Genomic DNA, 11,315 nt, shown 5'->3' with positions numbered 1-11,315 from the left:
GGCAAAGATACTGTTGTTTAGTAAGCGGTGATGCAAGTGGAGTGGGACTTGATAACAATAATTTGACAAGCACGTTAAGGAAAAATTCAAAACAAGTATAGGAACCCCCGTATATTCGAGACCGCCGCACGTGTCACCGTCACGCTCGCAGTCCGTCCCTTGTCCGTTTATTTACGACTTTGCCAGCTGCCTCTGTTTCTCCGTCTCGTCCTTCTCTCTTGCTCTTCCCCTCTCTCCCTCCCATCTCTGTCTCTCTCTCTCTCTTGGAGGATCGCCGAAGAAGAAGAAGAAGAAGAGCGTCGCTATCTTGTGGAACCTCGCGAATACTGATCGACAGAGAGCGTGTTTACTGTTTCGGTTCTTGGAGCGAAGCCTGGGCTATGGAGGCGATTGAGCAGCTCCGTTTGTCCCTGGGTTTTCTTCTGGCGGTTTGAGCGGCTCAGCTGTGGAATTGGGAATCGGAGAGGGCGAGGGCGGTTTGAATGGCCGCGGAGTACCGATGCTGCGACACCAACTTCTTCGTCCACATACTGGGCGCGGTGCTGCTGGTGGCGTTTGCTGGATTCATGTCTGGCCTCACGCTGGGGCTTATGTCCCTGAGCCTCGTCGATCTCGAAGTCCTGGCCAAGTCGGGCACGCCCAACGATCGCAAGCACGCAGGTGTGTGTCGTCGCTCAATTGATAGGCTCGTCTGGACAACTTTAAACGATTGTCCACTCGGGGCTTTGTTTAGAAAGTAGCACGTGTCAGAATTCTGAATTTGAAATTCGGTGGATTAGACCCATCAAACTGTGGGAACGCTTAAAAAAAAAAAATTCCAACTCAAATTAACAAATTTGATGTCTTTTGACCTAATATTTATGGTCCAGCTGACTGAACACATATAAATTTCTAATTTAATTAAATTTCTAATTTTTATATATTTAATTCAATTTAAAAAACTGTTTCTTATAAAAATTTCTAATTTTTTATTTTATTTTTTCCTTATTTAATTCAATTTAAAAATACTTGTTTCTTACAAAATTTCTAATTTTTTGATTTTTTTTACTGGAAACCGCAATTTCCTTTTTCTCCCATTGGGTCAGTTGCTGGCGTCCGGCGACCGACCGACCATCGGCAAATGGAAAACAATCGGCCGCCTCATTGACCGGCGATACTCGAGCTCGCCCGTGGCCATCTCTGACCTGTTGTAACAGAGGAATAAAGAAAAAGAATAAGAAAGAAAAGAAAAGACTAAAATAAATAAATAATAGAATAACAAATTATTAAAAAATTCAAATATTTTTTAAATATTCACGGCTCTCTCTAGATTTCGTAGAAAAAATAAAATAAAAACATTAGAAAATTGAAAAATCAAAAAAATTGTTTATGACTTGGTTAAGAGAGGTAATCAGTTATAATTAATTTAAAATTTATTTAAGATCATTAAGTCGTTAAGTAATCCACACTATTAAATATGGATTTTAGGCCCATTTTGTCATCTTTAAGGAGGATAGGAGGATATATCGTTTCTCATGCAACCATTAGTTGCAAAACTTAGCGCTTTGCTATCCTCGAATGAAATTCTATGTTGCGAGTCTTCACCTATCTATTGTGAATCATGATGTGGAATTGCCTGATTAAACGAGATCTGTAGCGGGATGTCTAGGTCATAATTTGTGAATATAAACATGTAAACGCTCTGGGTAGGGGCAGGGAACTTCCACTGCTCTTTCCCCGTTCAAACTCAGCGTCCAGCTGAAACATGTAACATTACTTGGTTGAGGTGATTAAGTGTAGTTTGGTGAATATGCGACTAAGTGGTGGCAATGGAAGCATGGGCTTGTAGTTATGTGGGATAGTGCTGATACTTTGGCTCTAATTCAGGCTGGAGGTCTTGGAAATAGGCAGCTTGAAATAAGTTATTTGCAGCTATTAGGTGTTCTGTAACATTAAGGGAAGGATTTGATCGTTTTTCTTGAAAATTTTGTCCAGATACAAAGGAAAGGAATGTTGGTTCTAGAGTTCAACTCTCTAAGCTGAAGGAGTCCTTCTAAATTTGCGAGAATTCATGGGGTGAAAGTGAGCACTTTCTGGATCTTTGTGTGAGAGCTTTCATACCACAAGTTTGATGTTCTGCTACTGGATATAAAATCTTGACACATAAAAATGAGATTTTGCTTCTGCAAAATGCTGAAGTTATCCTTAGATATGAGCTTGAGTTGGCAAGTATTAATGCAGACATTGTCATTGATGGTAGACCTTGGCGCAACCACATGGCCAAAAGATACAAGTTTGTAATTACGATTACCAGCTAATTTGGGTGACTTATTTGGATTGTGCTCTGTTGTCATCATTGACGATTATTAGAAAATAAATCTAGCGATGAGCAAATTTGATTTGGAAGGGCCGATGATCAAGATATGCGATGGTCCACATGCTTGCATTCAGTGTGGTTGATTTGAAAATGGTAGAAATCACTTACCAGAAAGAACAAAGGAAAATGGTTGGCATTTTAAGAATCATGTAAACAATTTGTAGATGGTAAGACTTTGTAAAGAATGAAATCCATTGATGATAACAAGTTGGGTGGTAAGTTTCGGTTATTGGGAGTGGCAAAGATTGGCATACTTGCTATCCAGTTTGTGACAATCAGTAGTTGAAGAGACTCTTGTCAACTAGCGGCTATATTGCGATTATTTTTCAACTGATTCCTCTCCTTCTATTCCCATTCTATTATGAGTTGGGTTACAACTTTGTTGATTCCATATGCATTCTTCCAATTCCACTTATGCTGTTTTATAGCCAAGATACTGCCAGTTGTCAAAAATCAACATCTGCTGCTTTGCACATTACTGATATGCAATGCTGCTGCAATGGAGGTAAATTCCAATAATTTGTATATAAATAAAAACTCTGATTTTATGGTTGCTTATGTCTCATGTGCCTTTTCTTCTTCATCTCCAGGCACTTCCTATTTTTCTTGACCGTTTAGTTAATGCTTGGGTCGCTATCCTGATCTCAGTGACCTTGATACTTCTGTTTGGAGAGGTGGGAAATCGCTTCTCATATGCTTGGAGTAACATCCGCTCTTCATAGTGGGCGAAGAATGTTTGGTGTACCATTGACTTAGATTAGCATGTGGGGGAAATATAAGGTCAAATTCTTCTGTCACGAGAATTTTTGGTAGTGCAATTTTGGGGGGGTAGTCTGCCGATTCAGATGAGGTCTTCTACTCTATCAATTAGAATGCACACGAAGGATGCATCTCGATTTTTGTTGGCATTACAGTTTTAATGTGATAGTACTAACTAGTCAATTCCACTTGCTCCATGAAACAGATAATGCCGCAGTCTGTTTGTTCTCGACATGGTTTGGCCATTGGTGCAACTGTGGCTCCAGTTGTACGTGTTCTTCTTTGGATGTGCTTTCCTGTTGCATATCCAATCAGCAAGGTGGTTCTTGTAGGGTTTAGAAAAGTCGCTTTCTATTAACTGCTTTGGCTTACTCGCTCAGCATCCTTTTTGTTTCTTCTTTGCTTTCAGGTGTTAGACTTTCTCTTGGGTCATGACCGTGTAGCTCTCTTTCGCAGAGCTGAGCTTAAAACCCTTGTAGACATGCATGGAAATGAGGTATATATCTCGCAGTGTTTCCTTCTCGAGTTACTTTGTTATCTGGATGAGAGCAATTCAAGCTAGTTTATTTGTTGGATGATAGTGCTTATACCCTATGCTATCCCTTACCTTCCTTCCACATACAGGCTGGAAAGGGGGGAGAATTGACGCATGATGAAACCACGATTATTGCTGGAGCACTTGAACTTTCTGAAAAGACAGCTCACGATGCCATGACTCCTATATCCGATACATTCGCCATCGACATCAAGGCCAAGCTCGACCGGTTGCCATGCTGTTTTCACTGCATTAGATTTCTTTTAGCACTCTTTCTGTGGTTTTGAATCTGGGGACTTACTTGTCATGACACAGGGATTTGATGAACTTGGTTCTGGAGAAAGGGCACAGCAGAGTGCCGGTGTTCTGTGAGCAGCCTACCAACATAATTGGATTGATTTTGGTATCCACCAGTAAAACTTTTATTTTCGTGTTTCATTTCATAAGATCAGGCCAAATGATGATGATATTTGTCTCATCCTTCTCAGATTTGTTGCAATTGTGAAATGATCCACGACTTTGTTATGTTTGAGAGATGCTTGATAATGTGACGAGTATTATTCCGCATTTTAACAGACTTTGAATGCCTTGACTCTAATCTCATGGTGTAGGAAGGATAATGTTGCAATCAAACAATGTCACTTGCTGTTCTATTTAATGAACAACTTTCTTAAAAAAAGATGCAATATGCCTGTCATATAGGTGAAGAATTTGCTGACCATCCACCCAGAAGATGAAGAACCAGTGAAGAATGTGACCATTCGGAAAATTCCAAGGTTCATTCCCATGGAGCGATTGTTTGAAATTTGCTAGCAGAGAGGTTCATCGGTATGGCTGTCATGTTACTTATAGCTCGTCTTTTCATGCTATGACCAAAGGGTTCCAGAATCAATACCTCTATACGACCTACTAAATGAGTTCCAGAAAGGTCACAGCCACATGGCTGTTGTTGTGAGACAGCCTAACGAGACCCCAGATCAGTCTGCTGACAAGAGCCCTGTCGATAGTAAGTTCCAATTCACGGCGCCGCTTGAGAATGTTCCCGTTGTTAGTCTTATCTCAAATTTAACTGGAATTCGAAACATTTTTCCGTCTTTCTGGTCTTTAAATAGCTACCGCGAGAGATGTCAAGGTAGACATCGATGGCGAAAAGACCCTGCAAGAGAAGATACTGAAAAGCAAGAGATCTCTGCAAAAATGGAAGAGCTTCCCCAACTCGTTCAAGAGAAAGTCAAGGAGCAAGAAGTGGACAAATTACATGTACGCAGATATCCTGCAGATAGATGGGAGTCCTCTTCCACAGCTCGCCGAGGAAGAAGAAGCGGTGGGCATAATAACCATGGAAGATGTCATAGAAGAACTGCTGCAGGTATCATGCATTTGCAAATTCTAAACAGGATATGCATGAATTACCTTCGTTTCTGACATATCATCCCTTCCCTGGTATTCTTTCAGGAGGAGATCTTTGATGAGACAGATCATCATTTTGAAGATTAATGACAGTCCTAAACAGTTTTCTAGCAAGTGTTATTACTTCATTTGTTTTTACCGTTCCGAGGAGGTTTTTTTTTTTTAAATAAAAAAACGCATTAATCAAGGGAAGTTTTTTTTATTTCTCTTGATACTGGCTTTAGTCTACAGGTAAAAGGGTCATCAATTTCAAACTCTTTTCGATTTTTTATTTTATTTTTTAAGATTAGTGTGAATAGAGATTCTTATTGCACTTACTTGACAAGTTTATCGTTTCTCATGTTTGTTTGTTTGTTTTTTTTTGTATTATTAGTAACCTTCGTGTGGGCCCCAAAAGTGTCCTAGGATTCAACAGGATTAAGGTGTCTGGTCAAAATGCGGTGGACGTGATTACAAATAATTAATTAGCAAACGGCGCGACGTAAAGCAAAAGGGCCAGGACCAAGACCATTACGCCAACAGCACGGCTCTTGTCCTTTAATTTCCCCCTCACTTTGCCAGCTGTTTCAAGATCCGGGCAACCGGGTTGGTCCGATTTCCAATAATTAATGATCGGGAGTAGTTTGTAAAGCGGTGAAAATATTAATTTCAAGAAATGACGGGACTGGATCCACCAACCCCAAATGGTTCTGTTTTGCCCCCCGTCTCCCTCGGTCACCTGTCATTGCCGTCTCCTCTCTCTCTCTCTCTCTCTCTCTCTCTCTCGCGCGCGCGCGCGCCGGATCACCGCCGAAGAAGGAGGAGGTGGATGTGGAGGAGGAGGAGGGCGTTGCTATCTCCGGGAACCTCGTAAATACTATTGGTCTGCGGAGAGCGTGTTTCCGTACTTTGGAGCGAAATTCTGGGCCATGGAGACGGTTGAGCGGCTTCGCTCGTCCCTTCTCTGACACCGACCGAGGGTTTTCTTCTTTTCTTTTGGAAAAGCGTCGAGCTACAAGTTGCGGGGGGCGGCGGGAATCGCAGAGGAGAGAGAGTGTTCGGATGGCCGCGCACTACGTGTGCTGCGAGTCCAACTTCTTCATCCACATATTGATCGTGGTGTTGCTGGTGGTGTTTGCTGGATGCATGTCTGGCCTCACCCTGGGGCTTATGTCCATGAGTCTCGTCGATCTTGAGGTTCTTGCCCAGTCCGGCACGCCTAAGGATCGGAAGCACGCAGGTGTGTGTTGTCGCTCAATTGATAGGGTTTTCTCTTGGTTGATGTCATAATCGCGATCGAACTACAAGTTCTTGCCAAGTCTGCCTTACCAGATTTCTCGTCAACACCTCTCGAGAGCTTTTAAATAATTGAAGTTCGTAACTCGGGGCTTTATTTAGAAAGCAGCAAGTTGTGGAATTCTGATCGATGAGATTCAGTCTTCTCATGCAACTGTTAGTTGCAAAACTTAGCGCCCGCGCCCTGCACCTAAACAGTGGTTTACCCCTAGAAGTCCAGTCAACTGCCACGCCTCCTAACGCTTTGCTATCCTCAAATGAACTCTTATGTCTTCATTCTTCAACTATCTATGGTGAATCATGATGTTGAGTCGCCTGATTAACGAGATCTGTAGCAAAATGTCTGTTTGTGTTGTAACATGTGACAAAGCATGAAAAAGCTCTGGGTACGGGCAGGGGACTTCTATTGCTCTTTCCCCGTTCAAACCAGAGCGTACCGTTAAAACATGTAACATCACTTGGTTAAAATGTGAATAAGTGTAGTATGGTGAATACACGACAAAATGGTGGTACCGGTATCATTTGGCAGCATGGGCTTGTAGTTATGTCGGGTGCTGCCAATACTTTTGCTCCCATTCAAGCTGGATCTTCCTTTGTACTAGGCAGCTCGAAATCAGTTATTTGTTCCCTTGATGCATCTATCAAATATTCTGTGATGTAGGGTACTCATTGAGGGAGGATTTGGTCCTTTTTCTTGGCCACGGTGATGGGTCGATATAACCCCTAAGAATTTTATACAGAAACAAAGGGAAGGAATGTCGGTGCTAGAGTTCAACTCTCTAAGCTGAAGGATTGTAGGTCCTTTCCTCCAGTATTAGCGAGATTTCATGGGGTAGAAAATGGGCATGTGCTGGATCTTAGCATTAGAGCTTTTCCACTACAAGTTTGATGTGTATGCTTCTGGATATGGTATCTTCACACATAAAATGAGATTGCTGCTTCTGCAAAGTACTTAAGTTTTATGAATTTGCAGTTGGCAAGTACCAACGCAAACATTGCGATGCAGCCTTGGCACAACTGGATGGCTAAAAGATGCAAGTTTGTAATCACAATTACCAGCTGATTGAGAGCTAATTTCGGTCACTTCATGCTCTGTTGCGACCACTGACAATAGGTAGAAAATAAATGTAGCAATGGACAAATTTGAATTGGAAGGGCTGATGATCAACATATGCGAGGGTTCACATGCTTGCCTCCAGTGCGGTTGACTTGAAAATGGTAGAAAGCACTTACCAGAAAGTACAAAGGAAAATGGTTGGGATCTCAAGAACCATGTAAACCATTTGTAGGTAGTAAGACTTTGTAAAGAATGAAATGCGTTGATAATGACAAGTTGTGGGCAGTCAGTTTTGGATATTGGGAGTGGCAGTAGTTGGCATACTTGCTATCCAGTTTGTCACGGTCAGTAGTTGGAAAGACTCTTCTCAACTAGCTATATTGCGATTACTTTTCAATTAATCCTCTTTGTCTATTCCCATTCTATTATGATTTGTTGTGGTACAACTATGTTGATTCTATACACATTTTTCTAATTCTGCTTATGCTTTTTAATAGCCAAGATACTGCCAGTTGTAAAAAATCAACATCTTCTGCTTTGCACGTTACTGATATGCAATGCTGCTGCAATGGAGGTAAATTCCAATAATTTGTATGTATATACTATGATTCTTTGGTTGCCTACTCTCACGTGCCTTTTCTTCTCTTTCAGGCCCTTCCTATTTTTCTTGACGGTTTACTTTCAGCTTGGGGTGCTATCCTGATATCAGTGACCTTGATCCTTCTGTTTGGAGAGGTTGGGAATCAATTCTTATGTGGTTGGAGGAACATCCATTCTTCATAATAGGAAAAGAATGTTTGGTGGACAATGGGGTTATTTACGTTTTGGGGGAAATATCATCTCAAATTCTTCTGTCACGAGAAATATTTTGGTAGTGCAACTTTGGGGTGTTAGTCTGCTGCATTAGATGACGTCTTCCCCTCTTATCACTTATAATGCATGCATGGAGTCTGCATCTCGTTTTTTGTTGGTATTAGAGTTCTAAGGTGATATTTATCTGTTGGTTTGACTGCTGGCCTTTTTCATTTGCTTCATGAAACAGATAATTCCGCAATCTATTTGTTCTCGGTATGGTTTGGCAATTGGTGCAGCCGTGGCTCCAGCTGTGCGTGTTCTTGTTTGGATCTGCTTTCCCATTGCATATCCAATCAGCAAGGTGGTCATTGTAGGGTTTAGGAAAGTTGCTTTCTATTAGCTACTTTGGCTTACTTGCTCAGCATCCTTTTTGTTTCTTCTTTGCTTCCAGTTATTAGACTTTCTACTTGGTCATGGACATGTAGCTCTCTTCCGCAGAGCAGAGCTTAAAACCCTTGTCGACTTTCATGGAAATGAGGTATATATCTTTCAGTGTTTCCTTCTTGAGTTGCTTTGTTATTTGGATGTGAGCAAATGAAGCTTGTTTATTTGTTGGATGATGGTGCTTATAACCTATGCTTTTTACCCTCCACGTACAGGCTGGAAAGGGGGGAGAATTGACACATGATGAAACAACTATTATTGCTGGAGCACTTGAACTTTCTGAAAAGACTGCTCGTGATGCCATGTCTCCTATATCCGATACATTTTCCATCGACATCAATGCGAAGCTCGATCGGTGCGCTGCTGTTTTTAGTGCATTATATTTTTTTAGCACTCTTTTTGTGGCTTGAATCTTGGGACTTGTTATGACACAGGGATTTGATGAACTTGGTTTTGGAGAAAGGACACAGCAGAGTGCCGGTTTTCTATGAGCAGCCTACGAACATAATAGGATTGATTCTGGTATCTACAAGAAACTTCTATTTTCGTGTTTCTTTCTTTTTACAAGAATATATTGAATGATAATGATTTACGTGTCTCCTGCTTTTCACATTTGATGCAATTGTGAAGTGATTGGCGACTTGATTATAGTTGAGAGATGCTTGATGATGTGACCAGTTTTATTCGGCATTTTAATAGACTTTAAATACCTTGCCTCTAGAGTATAATATTGCAATCGGACAATGTCAGTTCTCATTTTATTTGACATACAACTTTTGAGGAAGACGTAATATGCCTGTCATTTAGGTGAAGAATTTGCTGACCATTCACCCAGAAGATGAAGTGCCAGTGAAAGATGTTACCATTCGGAAAATTCCAAGGTTACATTTCTATGGATTGATTGTTTATAATTTACTAACAGAGTGGTTCACGAGATTAGCTGTCATATTGATGATCGCTCGTCTTTTTATGCTATGACCGAAGGGTTCGAGAAACGATGCCTCTATACGAGATATTAAATGAGTTTCAGAAAGGTCACAGCCATATGGCCGTTGTTGTGAGACAGCGTGATCAGACAACAGAGCAGTCTACTGACAAGAGCCCGGTCGATAGTAAGTTCCAATTTACAACGCCCACATGAGAATTTTCCTGTTGTTAGTCTTCTGTCAACTTAACTTGAATTTGCAACTTATCTTTGAATAGGTACTGTGAAAGATGTCAAGGTGGACATTGATGGTGAAAAAACTCCGCAAGAGAAGAAATTGAAAAGCAAGAGATCTCTGCAAAAGTGGAAGAGCTTCCCCAACTCAAATGACTCGCTCAAGGGAAATCCAAGGAGCAAAAAGTGGACAAATTACATGTATGCAGATATCCTACAAATAGATGGAACTCCTCTTCCAAAGCTCGCCGAAGAAGACGAAGCAGTGGGCATAATAACCATGGAAGATGTCATAGAAGAACTGCTACAGGTCTCATATATTTCAATTGTCGCTTGCATTGTAAACAATATATCCATGAATTACCTCGTATCTGACATATTCCTTTGTGGCATTCTTCAGGAGGAGATCTTTGATGAGACAGATCACCAATTTGAAGAGTCATAACATCGGATCCCATGCATAGCAACATGCTGTGCATCCTAGACAATTTTCATATCATTTCAATGTATGTGGTATTACGTGTACTGGTGTAGGTATACCAAAAGGACTAAGAAAAGCTACGAATTTTTGAATATGTATCATATCGAAGGGAGAGAGGATTGTGGACTTGAAAATAGTATTGCGTGAGTTGTATATCAATTGCAGGGAAGTGGGCAAGACAATTGGTATAATCTTACGCTTTGTGGTTAGGTCTTGCTTTTATTGAAGTTGTATTGCACGGAAGATGAAGCGTTGTTGCGTCATAATTACTTGAACTGACTTGATTGCCCCGTGAGCGGCACTTGTTTTGTCGACCTGTTGCATCGTTTGTTTGTCAGCTTTCAAGCATTGGAACTGGTTCAACCAAGTCGGGTTTCTCCTCTCTACGCTTCCTTTTTAAGTTATTAAACTCTTCGTATCTCATTTTGCTGTTGGTAACTGTTTAGCCGAGGAAGATACTCTTGCTTGAAGTTATATTGCAAAAAGAAAAAATTGACACACATGGTATCTGAACTTTGGCAGGACGTGTAATATCGTTTTTGAATTTTAGCTCAATATATAATGTGATTTATAAATTTTTGATACATCTTCAATTTTGTTTTTGGATTATATGAAAATGTTTAATTTAGTCGTTCCCTTAATTCAAGTTTATGAAATTTGCTGATTTGGCTTCCAATTTCGTATCTTTGAACGGTGGACAAAAATGCTAAGATATTTAACTCGATTTAAAAAAATATAATTTAGTTTTTTTAATTTGTTCATTTTAAAAATGATCAAACATGTTATTTGACGATGTTGATTATTATATTTTAATTTGAGTCGAATATCTCAATTCAAACTTATCGGATTGAAAAATCAAATCAGCAAATTCCGTCAACTTGAATAAATGAAAAAATATCATTGAATATTTTCGTATATTCTAGGAATTAAATTGAACATATACAAAAAAATTTAAGGATCGCATTGAATAAAGTGTAGAGATGATATCGTACATTGAGCTAAAATTTAGGAACGATATTGTAAATTGAGTTAAAATGCGGAGAA

At 40.2% G+C, this 11,315-nt stretch overlaps 1 protein-coding gene across 5 annotated transcripts; it reads left to right on the top strand.

Moving 5' to 3' along the window:
• Positions 1–304: 304 nt before the first annotated feature.
• LOC115735968 (DUF21 domain-containing protein At2g14520-like) lies at positions 305–10,462 on the top strand. 5 transcript variants are annotated; one of them, XM_048272362.1, is made up of 12 exons: positions 305–337; positions 5,942–6,279; positions 7,890–7,966; positions 8,044–8,127; positions 8,435–8,548; positions 8,639–8,725; positions 8,847–8,986; positions 9,066–9,153; positions 9,439–9,512; positions 9,616–9,743; positions 9,835–10,100; positions 10,191–10,462. In XM_048272362.1, the coding sequence occupies exons 2-12, from the start codon at positions 6,102–6,104 to the stop codon at positions 10,233–10,235; spliced, it is 1,281 nt and encodes a 426-aa protein (XP_048128319.1). In that variant the 5' UTR covers positions 305–337; positions 5,942–6,101; the 3' UTR covers positions 10,236–10,462. The 5 variants fall into 5 exon arrangements, with proteins under 5 accessions (XP_048128319.1, XP_048128317.1, XP_030523311.1 ...); XM_048272360.1 differs by lacking the exons at positions 305–337; positions 5,942–6,279; positions 7,890–7,966; ... (6 more) ...; positions 9,616–9,743; positions 9,835–10,100 and adding exons at positions 358–660; positions 2,785–2,861; positions 2,947–3,030; ... (5 more) ...; positions 4,529–4,656; positions 4,775–5,019; XM_030667451.2 differs by lacking the exons at positions 305–337; positions 5,942–6,279; positions 7,890–7,966; ... (7 more) ...; positions 9,835–10,100; positions 10,191–10,462 and adding exons at positions 358–660; positions 2,785–2,861; positions 2,947–3,030; ... (6 more) ...; positions 4,775–5,019; positions 5,106–5,246.
• The last annotated feature ends 853 nt before the right edge of the window (positions 10,463–11,315 follow it).

This window comes from Rhodamnia argentea, chromosome 11 (assembly GCF_020921035.1).
Source record: "Rhodamnia argentea isolate NSW1041297 chromosome 11, ASM2092103v1, whole genome shotgun sequence".
Taxonomy (NCBI): Eukaryota; Viridiplantae; Streptophyta; class Magnoliopsida; order Myrtales; family Myrtaceae; genus Rhodamnia; species Rhodamnia argentea.
The sequence above is the reverse complement of the archived record's forward strand: the minus strand, read 5'-3'. Positions and strand labels throughout refer to the sequence as shown.

Coding starts and splice junctions, on each gene's coding strand:
- LOC115735968 (XM_048272362.1), top strand. CDS start 6,102: ATGGCCGCGCACTACGTGTGCTGCGAGTCCAACTTCTTCATCCACATA. Junction 8,549..8,638: donor TTGCATATCCAATCAGCAAG/GTGGTCATTGTA, acceptor CTTTGCTTCCAG/TTATTAGACTTTCTACTTGG. Junction 8,726..8,846: donor TCGACTTTCATGGAAATGAG/GTATATATCTTT, acceptor CTCCACGTACAG/GCTGGAAAGGGGGGAGAATT.